The 17406-nt window shown below is 44.7% G+C and overlaps 1 protein-coding gene across 1 annotated transcript in view; it reads right to left on the bottom strand.

Moving 5' to 3' along the window:
- Positions 1-15287, bottom strand: part of LOC147455961 (putative protein phosphatase 2C 15) — a 33957-nt gene extending 18670 nt beyond the window's left edge. The window contains exons 1-6 of the mRNA XM_086514576.1: positions 13967-15287; positions 13489-13660; positions 13198-13351; positions 12742-12805; positions 7134-7241; positions 6935-7060 (exon numbers count right to left, since the gene is read on the bottom strand). Of these exons, the coding sequence (XP_086370702.1) occupies positions 6935-7060; positions 7134-7241; positions 12742-12805; positions 13198-13351; positions 13489-13660; positions 13967-14194 (852 nt within the window). The 5' untranslated portion in view covers positions 14195-15287. The remainder of the gene's footprint in view (positions 1-6934; positions 7061-7133; positions 7242-12741; positions 12806-13197; positions 13352-13488; positions 13661-13966) is intronic.
- Between the last annotated feature and the right edge of the window lie 2119 nt (positions 15288-17406).

Below are 17406 nucleotides of genomic sequence, written 5' to 3'. Positions count from 1 at the left end.
TCTGCCTCATTCTTGGAGAAAACAATGATATCGTCAAAGAAAGTGCCAACAAATAGCCTGTACTCTCGAAAAATTCTCTCCATCATCCGGTTAAATGTCGCAGGAGCATTGGTTAAGCCAAAAGGCAACACCAAAAACTCAAATAACCCAAAAGTCGTTCGAAAAGCTGTCTTGTAGACATCTCTCGACGCGATTCTGATCTGATGATATCCACTCTTCAAATCAATCCTGCTAAAGCACGAGGATCTCTGTAATCTGTCGAGTATATCATTGATTCTAGGAATCGAAAATCTGTTCTTGATGGTGATTTTGTTGAGAGCTCTATAATCGATGCACATTCTCCAAGATCCGTCTTTCTTCAAAACCAACAACACTGGAGAGCAATACGGTGAAGTACTAGGCTGGACAAGACCCTTTTCCAAGAGGTCTTTCACTTGGTTCATAATCTCTTCATTCTGTGTTCGGTTCACACGATAAGGTGGCTGGTTCGGTGGTGTGCTTCCAGGTATTAGATCAATGGTATGATCTTCAGGACGAGCAGGTGGTAACTCGCCTCGTAGGCCCTTTGAGAAGCAATCGGTGTGAGAGTGGAGAAAATCTTAGCGTTCTTTATCAAGTTTAGACATATTTGTCCTATCGTCATCACTCAATTCTTTCATAAAGATCAAGTAAACAAACAAACTGGATTTCATTAATTTAGAAATGGCCGAAGCCAATACAATAGGGACAGACTCGCCCTTCAGTTTAATGTCAAGTACAATGGTTCTGCCCTTCTCTATAGTCAATGTCGCTTTCCCGCCCGATAATCGACCACGACGTTGTATTGTGGTACCAGGGAATTCCCAAGAAAACATCATAACCTTCCAAAGGCATTATGTAAAAGTCCTCATGCCCCAAATACCCCTGACAATGCAAACAAAGTTTGCCAATGACAGGTGTAATGGCTACGTCCCTGCCGAGTGCCGCTAGAACTGCCTCCGCAATCAACTGGTCCCATCCATCGGGAGTGATCTCGAGCTGCGCCGCCAATTCCGGTGAAATGAAGTTGGCCTTGGCTCTTCCATCAAAGAAGATCAGGGCCTCTTGGTCTTTCACTTTGCCCCAAGCTAGGCAAAGTTCTGTACTCTTGTCCATGATGTTAGGATCGGTAACCACACAATCTGGAACCAATCCTGTTTTCATCTTGCCTTTTCTTCCACATTCCTCAGCTGCTCTCGAACTCTCAGGCCTTTCGTCGTCCTTGTCATTCTGTTCTTTCTGTGCCTTTTTAGGGCACTTCGCGGAGATATGTCCATGTTCCCCACATCCAAAGCACTTCCCCTCCCTGATGAAGCGAGCTCTCTCTTGAGTAAGCTTGGGTCGTACATCCTTCTTTTCTGGGTTGCTCTCTTTCTACTTTCATTCGCTAAAGACTGTTCGGCTTGTTGTGTCATGACCTCATCGGTGGGGTAGATCAGACTATCAGAGTGAATGGCAAAACCCCGTTTCGCATGACTCATCAACTCCTGAATAGAAGCTGACTTCTATTCCAAGCAGTGATCTCGGATCTCTGTAGGTAGACCCAAGGTAAACCGCTCAATCTATTCTCTGAATGAAATCTTCTTGAATGAAGAGGCGGGTATAAAAAAAACTCCATAATCTCTCGCAATAAGCGTCCACTGTATCTCTCTTTGGTCATCCAAAGATGGTTCCAAGCAGCTCGTATATCGCGTTCAAACTCTTGAGTCAGCCAAGAAGAAATAAAAAGCTTCTTAAATTTCAGTCATTTAACTGGCACAATCTTGTTTAAAAGAAGTGTGGCCCACCAAGTTCGAGCATTCCCCTTAAAATAAGAGAATCTTAGAGTGCTCAGAGTAGCGTCCTCCCACGAAAGCGATGTCAAACTGTTGTATACAAGACAAAGCCTTCGAAGCATCTTTATATCCCAAAAACGTGTCAAATTTAATTGATCGTCCACCTTTCTTAAACTCTCGGACTTTCTTGCTTTTGTCTTCCAGAAAGTCATATTGGTTGGCTTTATGAAAATTCTTCTTGTTTGCATAAAAGTTGCCGTCGTCAGAGTCTGAACTGTCTGTGGACGAGTCCTCTGTAGAACTGTCACTCACTGGGCGGATTTAGACTTCTTTGCCTTTTTCTTGCCCTTTCCAAAGCGTTGTTTCTTGCTTCACTTTTTGCCTTTTCGGTCTTCTTCGCTCGAATGAGAAGAGCTAGAAGAACTGTCAGAAGAAGAAGAAGAAGAAGAACTGGGTACTTTTTCAAATCGAACACGCTTCTTCTATTTCTTTGCTTTATTAAATGTCGACTGACGACCCAAATAACCCGAGAAGTCAGTGCCTTTCTTCTGCTTTTTGCCGTGCTTTTTAGCTTTGTTTTGCGCGTCAAAAAGTTGAGCAATCCGTGCATCAACCACCTCTTCTAATTCCTTCTCTGAGTATTTCTTGTGAGCAGAAGGTTTCTTGAGAGCGGGTTTCGGGGGTGGTGGTGTGGTTTTCTGCCATTGCTCATGCACTTCTTGAAAAGAAGTCTCGCTCATATATTTTCCAAATTTTGGGTCCTTCGCAAAATTGAGCATCATCTTTGTTGCATCGGCGATCAATTGACGACGCTCCATCTCTCGTCACTCCGCCCGAGTAGGCCAAGGCGAGCCATACTCTCTGCCGGAATCTTCGTTGTGATCCCTTGCCACATCTCCAGATGCAGAGGAAGTCAACTGATCCTTGCGTGAAGCCATAGGTGCCGCGGAAAAAAAAAATTGGGATCGGATTTCCCGTAGAAGAGAAATTGGTCGTGCTCTGATACCACTGTAACAGACTTGGACACTCCAAGTCAAGAATCGACCGCGACAGCACCAAATAACAACTTCAAAACAGTTCACAGTTCACAATAGATTTACACTGGCCCGGCGGAGTTCCGTGCGTAGAGATATTGGCCCCAAAGACTGGCGCCCCTTTCGGTATTTCTTTTTGTATTAATCTGAGTTCAAAGTACAAGAGTGGTTGGGTCTCACTCTCACACTTTGCGTCCAGATTCTCTCCAGAGTGGGAGCCCAAACCACTTATTTATTTGTTTACAAGGGATGCCAAAAGCAGAGTCCAAAAAGCTTAAAATCCAAAAGCCTAAAAGTAAAGCAAGGCTCTTTCTCTCACAAGCTCTCGAGCCCATCAAAATAAAGCAAAAATAGGCCTTTTTCAATTGCGTAGAATAAAAAGCTGCCCAAAAATTTGCGTAGCTTTTCCCAGCACAAAAGCTGTCGTACAGTCCAACGTGAAACGCGCCGCGTTTTTCGGAATCTGCCGTACGATGCCACGTCAACATCCCGTTGTTTTTCGTTGCTGCTTTTTACGGTTAAAGTTAGGGTTAGGGTTACGGTTAGGGTAGGTCGGGTCGGGTTGGGTTTGGGTAAGGGTTAGGGTTAGGGTTAGGGTTAGGGTTAGCGTTAGGGTTAGGGTTTTAAGCAGGTTAGGGTTAGGGTTTTCAACGGGTTAGGGTTAGCCACGTCATCACTTTGTGACGACTATGTCATGCCACGGAAGAGACATGGAATGTGACTTCTTTAAATGCATACTTTTCAGCTTTTCATGAGAAATTCGCATACATCCGTGCTCATTCATGAGTGAATCGTGTTCATTTTACCATATGGCATGCCTATGAAAAGGGATCACATAAGGACGGTGACTAAAATACAGGAAAGCATCACGAATGAAACACTCGAACAATGCGTGGTGACTAATCATTCGAACACATAATACTTCCTGTGGGGGTTCTTTGGACCTCGACTCGAGAGCTAAGATCGGTTCTTTGTGATCGATCGAATCTTCTTGTGGGGATCCTGTGGACCTCGACTCAAAGCCAAGATCGGTTCTTCGTGATTGATCGAATCTGCAATGAGGTTAGCTTCGTTGTTGAGCAAGGTGCTCCTGCTGCCTCTTCTGCTAGAAAGTGCTAGCGCTACGTTTCTATATATAGAAACTTATGGAATTTGCCCTATTCAATTTCCAACAAAAGTCACTTAATTAAATAAGTGAAAAATGTCCAAAATAGGGAAAATAGGTCTATGCACTGTAAAAATGCTCTTGATGAGATCTGATGGTCATGCTGTGTGCAACCAGAGCATATGCATCTAATCTAAGTGTCTGGACATGCACAGTCTGCGAACAGACTCACAAAAGTGCAAGAACACTTCCTAAGCTAGACTGACTTGATTGACTAAACCCTGGTCATGATGTAGCTTGTCCACGGACACATAGGGTTGGATGTGTCACGTGACAAAAACAAGGCCCCCCAAAAGCTACAACTATCAAAAGCTGCTTTTCCAAAAGCCTTCCACCAAAGGCTCTCCAAGCTGGGCCGTACGGATTGCCACGTGGTTGCCCATAAATCGCGGCGCGATTTGCAAAAATTTTGGCACCAACTTTTCATCCACACTGGGAGCTTTATTTTTAGGGTTAGGACCCCTCGACCATACTTGGTAATTGGGAGGTTTAGCTTTATTAAACCCTAACCCTCTAGTCCCCCTCAACCAATCTTTTGAATTGATGAGTATGCCACGTCACAAACTTGTGACACAAGAGTGGCCTGATTTGACATATATTTCTACACTTCGCCGCTTCCTTGGTCTTGCCTCTTATTACCACTGATGTATCATTTAATGCACACTTTGCTTCCATTGCCGCTCCATTGCATGATTTAACAAAGAAAGGAGCTATTTTCAAACGGACTTCTGCAGAAGTTAATGCTTTCAGCACTCTCAAATGAAAACTTTCAACTAATCCAATCTTTGGTTCTTCCTGATTTACAAAAATCTTTTGTGATTTAAGTGCGATGCCTGTGGCCCTATAGTCTCGGAGATGTACTTTAACAAGATGGGCATGTTGTCACCTATGAGAGTCGTCGCCTACAACCTGAGGAAAGGTTTAGCACATCTATGAGAAGGAATCACTTGTGTGCAAAAGCAAGAAAGTAGCCAATACACTTTCAAGTCAACCTTATGCTACTTCAGTCACTATTGCTACTCACCCATAGCTTGATGCCTTGAAGGATTTATATCCTTCTCATCCTCTTTTTGTAAATGTTTTGAGCGACTTATGTCTAGATTCTCTGTTCCGGGCTACACTTTTAAGGACGACAAGCTGTGTATTGCGCATGCTCCTTGACCTAAAATCTTGCTGGAGTCTCAAGCTCCCCCATACCATTCGTGAGGCTGCTGCTGTATGTCGTACAGTTTGCAGGTGTCGCTGCCACCACTGTCCTGCTGTTTTACGCCTTTAAAGGTCTAGCCATGCTCTTCCAGTTGCTACAGCAGAAGCCGACAACCCAATTTTCTGAGCCATGTTCCTTTTTCCCAGCCACAGCTCCATCTTCCCACCACGTTTCATCTTTATTCCTTGTGGTAGGTAGATTAGGGTTTCAGTATCCTGGTTTAGCATCATCTCCTCGTCCTGCTAGTGTCTGCTTGCTGTTCCTGCCTCCTTGTTGGCAACAAAGAGGCCTGCCGTCTCCTTCAGTGCCAGCTTGCGACCTGCCTACCTTCAATGGCCCCGCATCCAGGGTTTTCAATTTCTGCAGTTTTTCTTTTTGCTTTATTGTTTGTTTGCTTGTTTTGTTTGTTCTTCCTAGCTTCAGGGTGTGGGAGTATGCAGTGTGGGCGAGTGAAGCTTGGTTGATGTGTTTTTCCTGCACTTTTAAGGCTTGCTTTTGGGTGTGAGTGTGTGCGCGCGAACCTTGTCTGTTTGGTACGGTGTTTTGGTTTTTGTTTTGATTTTTGTTGTTTTTGTTTTGTTTTCCGTGTCTAGGGGGTGTGGAGTTTTTTAGTTCCTGCTCTTTTCTCTCTACCAGGTTCTCTGCTACTAGACATCTTCTGGTGGAACCAGGAGTTTCTCTCTCTTCCTAGAGTTTCCCTCTTCAGCTCTCGATCTCAGGAGCCACCTTCATAAAATGGACTGTCCTTGACACTAGTTGAGCCCTTCTTGACTGCTCCAGTTACAGAGCTCTTGTTGGCCTTCCTTATGGCTTCCTTCGGCAGAGCATCTCTTGGTGATGACAGCTCATCAACTGATCCTTCCATTTTGTGTTTCCTTAGCCCTATGGTCTCAGATAGTACAAAATGGCAGGCTTGGCCCGACATTGAGCAGCTACCTTGGCAGCCCGTTCCTTACTTTATATCACCTCTGGTGGTTTTCTGGCGGTCTTGGTCTTAGGTATGCAGTTGCAGATCGACCTTTCGGTCAGAGTGCCTATCTTTAAAAAACAGCTCTTCCATAGCTTGCCAAGGCACTTTTTATTCTCCTAGGAGAGGTTTTCCCCTTGCCTTTTCAGTTTTCAGTTCCCCCATGTGGCTATTTGTACACAGTCTTCAGATGTGGCTTTTAGGCATATGCTATGTAATCAGTCTTGTGGGCGTTCTGAGGAGTTTTTCAAGTAATAGAACTCATACCACTTTTCGTGAAATTTTTAAGAAATTGAGAGAGAGAGAGAGAGAGAGAGAGAGAGAGAGAGAGAGAGAGAGAATTTTAACATCGTAGGAAACTCCCAAGAGACATTAAAGATCTACCCAACGAGGAGAGTTGAACTCAAGACCTGTTATTCAAGAGGGAAATGGCATAACCAATCTACCTCGCTTTTTCCTCTTTTTATTACCGCGCGCATGCACGCACACACACACCCAAGGAGAATTTTAACATCGTAGGAAACTATCCCAAGGGAGAGATTACATCAACACCCAAGGAAGACCAAACTGCCCAATGATAAAACATTAGATATGCACAAAAGTGCACCCTCATGGGATAAGCGTATGTGTATGTACACTTGCATCTGAGCATGGCATGTACATTTGCATGCACACATATTCATGTGTATATGCAAGACGCATGGTTGCCTTTTTGCGCACGCACATGTGTGTGTGTGTGTGTGTGTGTGTAGAGAGAGGGAGAGAGACCTTCACCACTTGCTTGGCAGCAAGTTCAGCCGGTAGTCCTCTACAACATTTGGCAGCCTTTTCACAGCTTAAAGCATCCCAAATACCATCAGAGGCAATAATCAACCTTCCACCGGCCTTTGGAAGCTGCCCAAAAAGTTAATACAAAAGTCAGTAAAAGCACCTCAACATCAAAAAGAAAAGAACAAGAATTGTAAACCTGAATCTGCTTCACATGAGGTATGGGCACAATAAAGCCTCCAACATCCACATCTCCAATAGACCTTGACAAGCACAGCCCTCCCGGCCAGCAACGCAAAGGACCAATCTGTAAAATAGATATTATGATTCATTACCAAGAAAGCAAAAAAAACATCAATGCTGATCATAAACCAAACCAAGGCATATGCTGGGGATACAATGATGAGAATAGAAGCACACAGAGGTGGAGCAGCTCCAAGCTCCTCAGGAAGACATAATTGCGACATGGACTGCCCATATGTATAGTGAAGACAGCCAACCAAAAAAAACAGCACCAGGACATAATAAACGGGCAAGTTACGGTTTACTAAAAGTGGGAGGCAGAAGGCCAAAAGAACAGAGTTGGACTGAAAAGCAGCTGGCTAGGCTAAGGCGGTCCATCAGGCATGTACACATGACAGATGTCATACCCTGCAATAAGTGAGCAGGTGGCCAACCCACAACCAAGGACCATGCAATGTGAATGCTATAAGTAGATCAAAAAACTGGGCCATGAAGGCATCTGGAAGGTGGCATAAACAAGGAAGGGTTCAGGAGACTAGACTTAAGAAGGAAAACAAGAGTTAAGGGCTTTGCATCAACTACAAGAATATGTGCAATCATCAGATAAGCAATGGGCTTCTTTGGCGAAGAACATGCGCACCAACTTTATGTAGACCACCAAACTAGGCATTTTCATAAGGCTTAAGAGATGTAAGAACAAGGACTAAAACCACAATCAAGAAACGCAAGCACGTCTAGGGCATGGCCTCCCCTTCACATCCAACAACTCTCCTTTTCACAGTTCATGCCTATGACGCTTTGACAAGTTCTATCTTTTTTTGTTGGCTTTACAAAAGAAGCTGATGCGAGTCCTAACTCTCTCACTGCACACCCCTCTCAACCAAGGCCCCTAGCATGCTAAAGTCGTGGATCATGCCTAACAAGGGAATGATCTAGGAAGCCTGAGTGCTACATGATAGAAAGCTTTTCCGAAGGTCAGTAGAGAAATCATGTGTTGGGGTAAAGGCGGTATGACTTGTCCGTCCGGGCACCCACTCTTGTACACACCCCTTATTCTTTACAGATAAAGTAAAAAGGAGCTCTCACACAACTAAGGTGAAGAGACTGCTCCACCTACTTGTTTGTTGCGCAAGGTGTCACAAGGCGGGCACCACGTGCCAATAGAAAACAACAGACTGAACAACTTTAAGCACTTCAAATAACAACTGAACTGAAATGGAGAGAGACGACACGCGACACGGAGTGGCGGAATTCCACCCCAGAGAGTATTGGCCCCAAACCTTGGCGCCCCTTTCGGTATTTCTTTATATTGCATCAACACAGTACAAGCCGGTACTCCAGACTCTGCACCTTCGTACTGAAGCATGCCAGAGAATGAGCCCTAGCCTCATATTTAAAGGCCCTTGGCCTAAAAAGCAGTTATAGTAAAAAGCCTTTAAAACTCAAAAGCTTCTGGTCCAAAAGCAAAGCCAAAAAGCTGCCAACGTAAATCATGGAAATCCGTACAACTTGCCACGTCGCAAAACGCAGAAATCTGTCCTTAGGGTTAGGGTTTCTGCAGTTTTAGGGTTTCTGGCAGCAGAATTAGGGTTTGCAGGTTTTAGGGTTAGGGTTTCCAGAATTAGGGTTCAGCAGTTAGGGTTTCTGGCAGAAATTAGGGTTTGCAGGTTTTAGGGTTAGGGTTTCCAGAATTAGGGTTTCAGCAGTTAGGGTTTCTGGCAGAAATTAGGGTTTGCAGGTTTTAGGGTTAGGGTTTTCAGAATTAGGGTTTGCAGGTTTTAGGGTTAGGGTTTCCAGAATTAGGGTTTCAGCAGTTAGGGTTTTTGGCAGAAATTAGGGTTAGGGTTTCTGCTCTCGATCAACCACGTCATCACTCTGTGACACTTCTTCTGTTGCCTGTTCCTTTTAGGGTTTAGGCCCCTCGGCCGGTAGCTCCGTTCTTCAGTAGGTCGACACGTTAGCAGTTTGTTACATCTCCCCTTCTTGAAAGAGAATAATCGTCCGCGATTACAGCATATCTGCAAAACAACTCAAGTTAGTTCAAAAATTTCCGAGGGACATTCCAAGGGACAATCAATTTGCTCTTTTTATTAAGGAGTTAGCTTCTCCTTTCTGCTCTTTTGATCAAGGAGTTAGCTGCTCCTATCGGCTGTTTTGATCAAGGAGTTAGCTTCTCCTTTCGTCCAGATCAGAACTCTTGATATTCCGGCGTAGTAAAATTAGCCATCACACCCAGACCGTACTGATCTTCCTCGAGTGTCTTGATGCACTAAAATTACATACCCAGGCAATCTCATCCAATTAGGAATATTCAGTGGTTGGCACATCACAATGCAACACAAATGCTCACATATGCATGTTACAGGACATAGAAACATAAAGCCGCCGATGAACACTCCTCCCGCATAACCTAACAAGGTCCGGGCCGGGAGATATTCAACGACTCCCTCATCACTCCTCCCGCATAACCTAGAAAGGTCCGGGCCGGGAGATATAGAGGCCTTTTACAACCAAACGCCCCCTAGACCGCAGCCTGCGTCGTTTGGAGGTGCTGAGAGTAACCACTGCTCAGACTTCTTAATACTCCTCCCGCATAACCATCCAGGTCCGGGCCGGGAGTCACACCAACAATTATTTTACAAGCATACAACCAAACGCTCCCCACGCATCGGCCTGCGTCGTTTGGAGGTTTTCAAGCATACAACGAAACGCTCCCCAGGCATCGGCCTGCGTCGTTCCGAGGTTCAAACAATACCAAAACAGTATTTCTCACTTCTCCACCCGGGAGTAAAATCACCAATCATTGAAACCAGTATCAAACCAGAGTCAAACAATTCAAATCGGCACCAAAACAGGTTCAAAACAGATTTCATCCATTTCAAACAAATTCCAAACAGGATCACCAAACAAGATCAAAGAGAACTTAAACTTAAAAAGCAATCTCGACATCAATCGAGCTCGAAAAGTCGACTGACTTTCCATCTTGAAACAGTGTTTCTTTGGCGGCGATGGTAGTCCCAAGAGATAGCAATCACACTGAACCTCCAAGGTCATCTGCTCGTGAAGAGACATCTACTGAGAGATGTCGAAAAATTTCAATTTATAATCTGCTAGGGTTTCCATGGCAAGCATTTCAGGATACCCCACTTTGCCAGAAGTTGCACTCCGAAGGAAGATGTCATAAACCATACAACTTCGGGCAAAAATTTTCTTGAAAGCTTGCCAAGTACTTGGAGTATTCTGCTTGGTAGCTGTAGAAATCAACATCTGCATAGCACTGCTTCTGAGAAAAACAGTGACTTGAAACAAATCTGGATCCTTCTCTTGCAAGTGATCTTAATTGGCTTATGCCCTGTAAGACACTGCGGTGAAGACGGGAGCGCGCCCGATGCGCGATGAAGTCCGGGTTGGAGGAGTGGCTAATAAGTCCGGGTTGGAGGGCGCAGATATCCTCGAATAAAGCTGTCTGCTCTTTAATAAGTCCGGGTTGGAGGGCGAAGATATCCTCGAATAAACCTCTGTCTGCTCTTTTGTAGGACCGGTATGCTTTCAGAAAAGCACACGCCTGATGCTCTGATACCACTGTCACAAGGCGGGCACCACGTGCCAATAGAAAACAACAGACTGAACAACTTTAAGCACTTCAAATAACAACTGAACTGAAATGGAGAGAGAGACGACACGCGACACGGAGTGGCGGAATTCCACCCCAGAGAGTATTGGCCCCAAACCTTGGCGCCCCTTTCGGTATTTCTTTATATTGCATCAACACAGTACAAGCCGGTACTCCAGACTCTGCACCTTCGTACTGAAGCATGCCAGAGAATGAGCCCTAGCCTCATATTTAAAGGCCCTTGGCCTAAAAAGCAGTTATAGTAAAAAGCTTTTAAAACTCAAAAGCTTCTGGTTCAAAAGCAAAGCCAAAAAGCTGCCAACGTAAATCATGGAAATCCGTACAGCCTGCCACGTCGCAAAACGCAGAAATCTGTCCTTAGGGTTAGGGTTAGGGTTTCTGCAGTTTTAGGGTTTCTGGCAGCAGAATTAGGGTTTGCAGGTTTTAGGGTTAGGGTTTCCAGAATTAGGGTTCAGCAGTTAGGGTTTCTGGCAGAAATTAGGGTTTGCAGGTTTTAGGGTTAGGGTTTCCAGAATTAGGGTTTCAGCAGTTAGGGTTTCTGGCAGAAATTAGGGTTTGCAGGTTTTAGGGTTAGGGTTTTCAGAATTAGGGTTTGCAGGTTTTAGGGTTAGGGTTTCCAGAATTAGGGTTTCAGCAGTTAGGGTTTTCGGCAGAAATTAGGGTTAGGGTTTCTGCTCTCGATCAACCACGTCATCACTCTGTGACACTTCTTCTGTTGCTTGTTCCTTTTAGGGTTTAGGCCCCTCGGCCGGTAGCTCCGTTCTTCAGTAGGTCGACACGTCAACAGTTTGTTACACAAGGCCCTTTGCTCTCCTCAGCATAGGGGATTTCAAACTCTTTTTGTTACCCGTGTTGCCTTCTGTAGAGTTTAATGTTCTTGATAGCTTTCCTTGGCTTGTCTTAAACCTTTTCCAGCCCTATTGTATTGAGTTGCACTGATTACAAGCGTTCAATTTTAACACTTTCTTGCCTAGCTTTTCTGTGCTAAGTTATGGCCTTGCTTGCTCTGCAATGCTTAAAATTCCAGCGCTCTTTGTGAAGTGTGGAACTTTCAAAAAAAAAGCTCCTCTTTCCAAAGATCTTGAAGCTCTTATGCTCAGTAATTGTAGAGCTCCAAAATTTTCTGAACCTATTTCTCTGCTGCAAGCTAAGGCCTTCCAGCGTAGCATGCTCTGAAGCCAGTACATGCGAAGACGGTGAAGGAGGCAATGCCACTCCCCCTAGCTCTGATACCAATTGTGAGGATGCACGGGAACATGCTGAGGAGGAGGAGGTAGCGCAAAGGGGCAGCCCTTTGGTCTCGCACTCTTCAATCGGCTCCGGGCATTCTCTCCCGCATGCAATCTCTCCTGGTGGCAATCCGTCTTGCATACACACAAGAGGAAATTAGTTTACAGCCATGTATCCTTCTTGTGGCTTGATGTATGCCGTGTGTGGTTGACAGGTTGAGCCACACAGGACAACAGCAGGTAGCAACAGTTGGCATAGTCGCAGTTTTCTGCATCAACATCACAGATGGTGTTTCCCGTCGGAGGGTTTCATACCTAGGAGCAAGACAGCTCAGATCGGATTTGGTTCTTGGCATCGCTTTGAGTATAGAACAAAGGCATGCATTTTCTGACTGGTCGCATACAAGAGGGTTGGGTGCAAAGTAGCAGGGGTCTAAACTTCACTATGTCCATGAAATTGATTGATAAACAAAAACATCTCGTATTGTTTCCTAAACTTGAAACTTGGAGCTATCTGTCCTCGTCCAAAATTTGATAGCATTTACACTAAAAAGTAACCGACAGATAGAATGGTCAAGGCCAAGGTGATCATTCAACAAGATTAGGGCTAATATTACAGCAATCAGTCAATTAGAAAAGACAAACCAATGCTCTCATAACCACGATCAGAGCTGCAAACTTCAGCGACAACATCAACTTACCTCAGCACCACCAGCTAAGCTGAGTCTGCAAACTTCACCTCCACAATCTATTACACGTTTCCTTCTGCAAATATACAAAGAGACCAGAGAAATTTGAGGAACATAAAGGAAATCAAAGTCCTAAAATAAGAAACCCACTTCCCGACTATAACCATCATAGTATGACAGTGGCCTTGAAATTTGTCACAAGGCCTTTCACTTGTTGATTTGTACCATGACAAGGAAGCTCTTCAAGAAATTAATTGCAAAACGAACATGCGAGGACTATTTCTAAACTTGACAGTCGCTTCGTACTTTCAAAGGTGATCACAGCAAATACAGACCCACCTCGAGGAGCAAAAGGAAAGATGGAACAATTAAAGAAAAATAGGGCATAACAACTACCCTCCATAACTTTTTGACTGACCAAAGTACCAGAACATAATCTTAGATAAGACAGACTTATATCCAACTTACTCTTCTGCATTCTCTTCAAATCTATGGTCCACTGAAAGCGCAAAGACCCCACCTCCTGAGGCATCAAGTACACACCGGGAATCACCCACAGCTGCAACAGTTACTGTCCACTTGTCCACGAGTACAAGCGTTGCAGTTGTTCCAGAAGTTTCACCTGCAAAACATTTGAAGTAAGTTTATAACTATGTTTTGCAGTTGTTCCAGAAGTTTCACTTGCAAAACAGATACGGCAAGTTTGTAACTATGTTATTATGCTTGCAATTACGCCCTTTTTGAAGGCTAACGGCAAACCTTTCTCTTGAAAATCAATGTCTGTTTTAATAAAGCCAGCCACTAAGGCTCGAGGAAGGGCTGCAAGCCACTCATCTCTACTTGTTGTGATTGGAAGAGCCCTTAGCACATTCCGCAACAAGTTCTCTTTGGAAAAAATTGCAGCTGAAGCACCATTGTGGCCATCAAATACCTGAGATATAAAACTTTCAGTGTTAGTTCTATAGGTAAGCTCTATAGATATGTATAAAAACAACTGTGTTGCGCAGCACAAAGCTGCCTACCCTTAGCTCAACATACTAACCAAACCACCAGCATATGACTCACCATAATAGCACACTGTTTTTTATAAAAATGCATGTGCAAAAGAGTGCTTAATGCGGAACACTCAAAGACAACTCATAAAAGGTAAATCATATCATCTGCAATACATTTGACTTCTCCTAATCTCATATAAGTAATATAGAAACGAATGAGTAAAATGTCTGAAGCAATTTACCCCAAACACTCCAAAAGTGGATGAACCATCTGAAGGGAGACGTTGGCAGTCCACCTTTGCCAACATGTGATCCTCTCCCTTCTTGTCATGGCAAGCCTGACCATATCGAACAGTGGGGCTTTGGCCTTTGTCACTGTCAAATTCACTCTTTAGCAGCGCTGCTAGGGGTACCATGCATTCAGCAGAATCACTTTTGAGCCTCATTTTGAATTCTTGTTGAACATCCATGATATTTCAAACCATCAAGAGGATTTTGTTGAAGAATACATGTATTACAAAAAACGCAGCAAGACGAAAGAAAGCGCTGCACTAAAGGTTAATTTCCGTGATTGCGGGAGAATACTACAAATCTTGCAGCTAAGGGATAGGTAAGGCAATCTGCAAAGAAGTCGTATCTTGGGGAGAACCCAACAAATGTGAACTGGGTTGAGGCCAGAACTGCTCTGGTCAAAAATCAAAAGAATGAACTTCTGATTGAAATCTAGCTACAGTTATGCCCTTTAAACCAAACTGTCCTCAGTTACAAATGGCATAAGATGCCAGATCGTAAGTATGGGAATCCAAGCTTGCTTTTTCTATCAGAAACTAACTCCTGCAGTATATTGCTTATGAATAATCATTCAAGAATCCTGAGCCGCCCTCTTATGTATGTGCGTGTGTGTGAGTTCTGCTGTCAGCTGACCTGAGAAGCCTTGGTCACAAAAATTTGTGTTACTACGGTACTGCAAACAAGCACCTGGCTTTATGACGAGTTTCATGAGCAGAAAAGGGTCCCTTCTTTGTATGGTCCAGGGCTTTCGAGCTGCTCTTCAGTAGATACCCTGAAAATGTGTGTGAATCTTGACCACGGTAGAGGTGTCTGTGTAGCACAATGATGTAATGCTCTGTGAAATGGAGCTCCAAAGCCCGATGTTGCCTTTTCTGTAACGCGACACGAGAAATTGAAATGGGCGACCTCGACAGTCGATTTTCAAAATTTTCAAAATCTGTAAGCCGCACTTGTCCGGCGATCTCTGAGGGAGAGCTCAACGATATTGGAGGGCGGGAAGCTCTGTGTAGGTATGCGGGAAGTGGGCACTGAGAGAGAGAGAGAGAGAGAGAGAGAGACCACTGGAGCAGTGTACCTTCACGAGAGCATTGACTAGCGCGAATGTGCGCTCGTCGCACGGTCTGCGAGCGCGTGTATGTGTGAGCTCGCGTGTCAGTGAAAGAGAGAGAGAGAGACACCAGAACACCCGAGGCTCACTGTCTTCAAAGTTCACACACGCGAGAGCGCGCGCGCACACGGGCGAGACTTTCCCAGCAGACCCGAGTTCGTGGTCACTGGTGATATGCTGCCCACCCTATTTTGCAGCCCACATAGAGTAAGCGTTACCAATAAGGTAAGTCAATAAAAGTAAGTGCACCAATAAAAAGACGGAGGCCCGCCTCTAGTCGCTACCCGCAGCAGAGCATGATGAAGTGGTAGAAGAGGTGATCAAAGACCAAGCAATTGAAGTTGACAAGCAGGAAGAGTTCTTTGGGCTGATGATTGAAGAAAAAGAAGGCCATTCCTGCAACAAGGAGAGCACGAATTCAGAGGAGGTGGAGAGTCCAGAGGAGCAGACATGTCATATGGCAAATGAAAGAATGCCCAAAGTGGGTCTAAGTTGTCAAAAGAGGTATGCAATACATGTTTGAAAGACGTATGTTATCTGCCGGATACAAGGTTCCATAGAGAGGAGCTCTGCTTTACATGGTTGGGAGGGAGGGTCACAAGTCTTGGTTGGTGCAGATGATGTGGTTGCAAAGCCAGATACATTGGTTGGTTCATGCAGTATACTTGATGGGCCAGGTGTGTTGATGAGGCAGGTAAATGCACAAAGAGATGCTAAGGTGCTTTGGGCATATTGTGTGCCTGTGGACATGGGTGAAACACTGTTAGAAGGTGTTACAAATGGATGGAAGGTATCAGTGCCGGGTTTTTGATCCAGGTGAAAGCTTTGTGATGCAAGGGGTGGGGCAACCCACTTGAGGTTTGCCATCAGCAAGCAATATGTAGGGCCTTGTATAGTTGGTAGTGTTTTTCTGCTTTGCTAACAGTGTTTGCCAGTTTTTGCAGTTGGTAGAAGATTAAAGTTGTTTTTTAGTTAAACATGAATGATCAACAAGGGGGTTGGGCAATGATGGTGCAGCCAAAGCGTGGCAACCCTAGCAAAGGACACAAGCAGTGATGTGTAGGCTAACACGTGCAAGGCAGAGGGTTGGAGCAGATGGGAAAGGGATGGGCAATCAACTGGCAACGGAGATGTATGTTTTATGTGGGTTTTAAGATCAAAAGAGCTTCAAAGTGGGTTAGATGGGATAGCAGGTAAAGGATGTCCAAGGTGCGGGTTTTTGGCTTGAGGATGTAGAGCTTGAAGTGTTGAAGGAGCAAGTCCAGACGGCTCGTCAAACGGAGCTACAAGGAGAGAGATATGGCAATTCAAAGTTTGAGTGCATTGCAGATCTGAGTCGGAGAGGCCAAGTGATGTGTAAAGACTGAGGTAACTAGACCCTGGAATCCACCTCCCAACCTCCCACTATATAGGCAATGCTCCTAGCCTTTTGCCCTAGCCGGATTCCCTTGTCCACACTGCTTAGTCCGGCCCTTGGCCCAGTCCATGACTCCCTGGCCTTGCCCTTGTCCTGACATTACTCCCCCCTTAAGGAAGAGTTTTCGTCCTCAAAAACAAAAGTGGAAACTTTTTCTTAAGAACACTAATGTTTTCCCAAGTGGCACCTTCCTCATGTCGATCTTTCCACTTGATTAAAGCTTGTCGACGTACATGATGACGTGTACGTAAATCATGATAGTCAAGAATTTGTTCAGGTTCATGCGGTAAGGTAGGAGGTTCAACGAAATTGACCAGAATCTGTTGGCCAATGACATTGTCGTCCCCATGTAACCGCTTACGTAAACGGATTTTATGAAACATCGGATGAATACGAGAATGTGTAGGTAGCGATAGTTTGTAGGCACGATCACCCACTCGCTTGAGTATTTTGAAAGGCCCACAATATCGTGGAGATAATTTAGGTGTTGGCCCAGTTTTCAGACTTTCTGAATGCTCCGGCACACGTAAAAATACTTCCTCCCCTTCCTCAAAGGTAACTTGCCAACGTTTCTCATCAGCGTACTTCTTATACCGATCCTGCGCTTGTCGGACGTTCTGACGAGTGAGTTTTAGCATATCCATGTGATCTTGGAGAAAATCCTTAACCTGTTGGAGTTTTTCGATTGCCAACCCCACCGCAACCGGTGACCTAGGTTGAAAACCATACATGAGCATGAAAGGACTAAATCCAGTCGTGACATGCTTAGCACTATTGTAAGCAAACTCAAGAAGAGGTAGATATTCTTCCCAGTCTATTTGTTTCTTGCTAATGTATGCGTGTAGCATATCCTCTAGCACTTGGTT

The sequence above is a fragment of the Adiantum capillus-veneris genome, chromosome 6 (genome assembly GCF_014529385.1).
Source record: "Adiantum capillus-veneris isolate H3 chromosome 6, ASM1452938v2, whole genome shotgun sequence".
Lineage (NCBI taxonomy): Eukaryota > Viridiplantae > Streptophyta > Polypodiopsida > Polypodiales > Pteridaceae > Adiantum > Adiantum capillus-veneris.
This window is presented reverse-complemented; position numbering and strand designations above follow the sequence as displayed.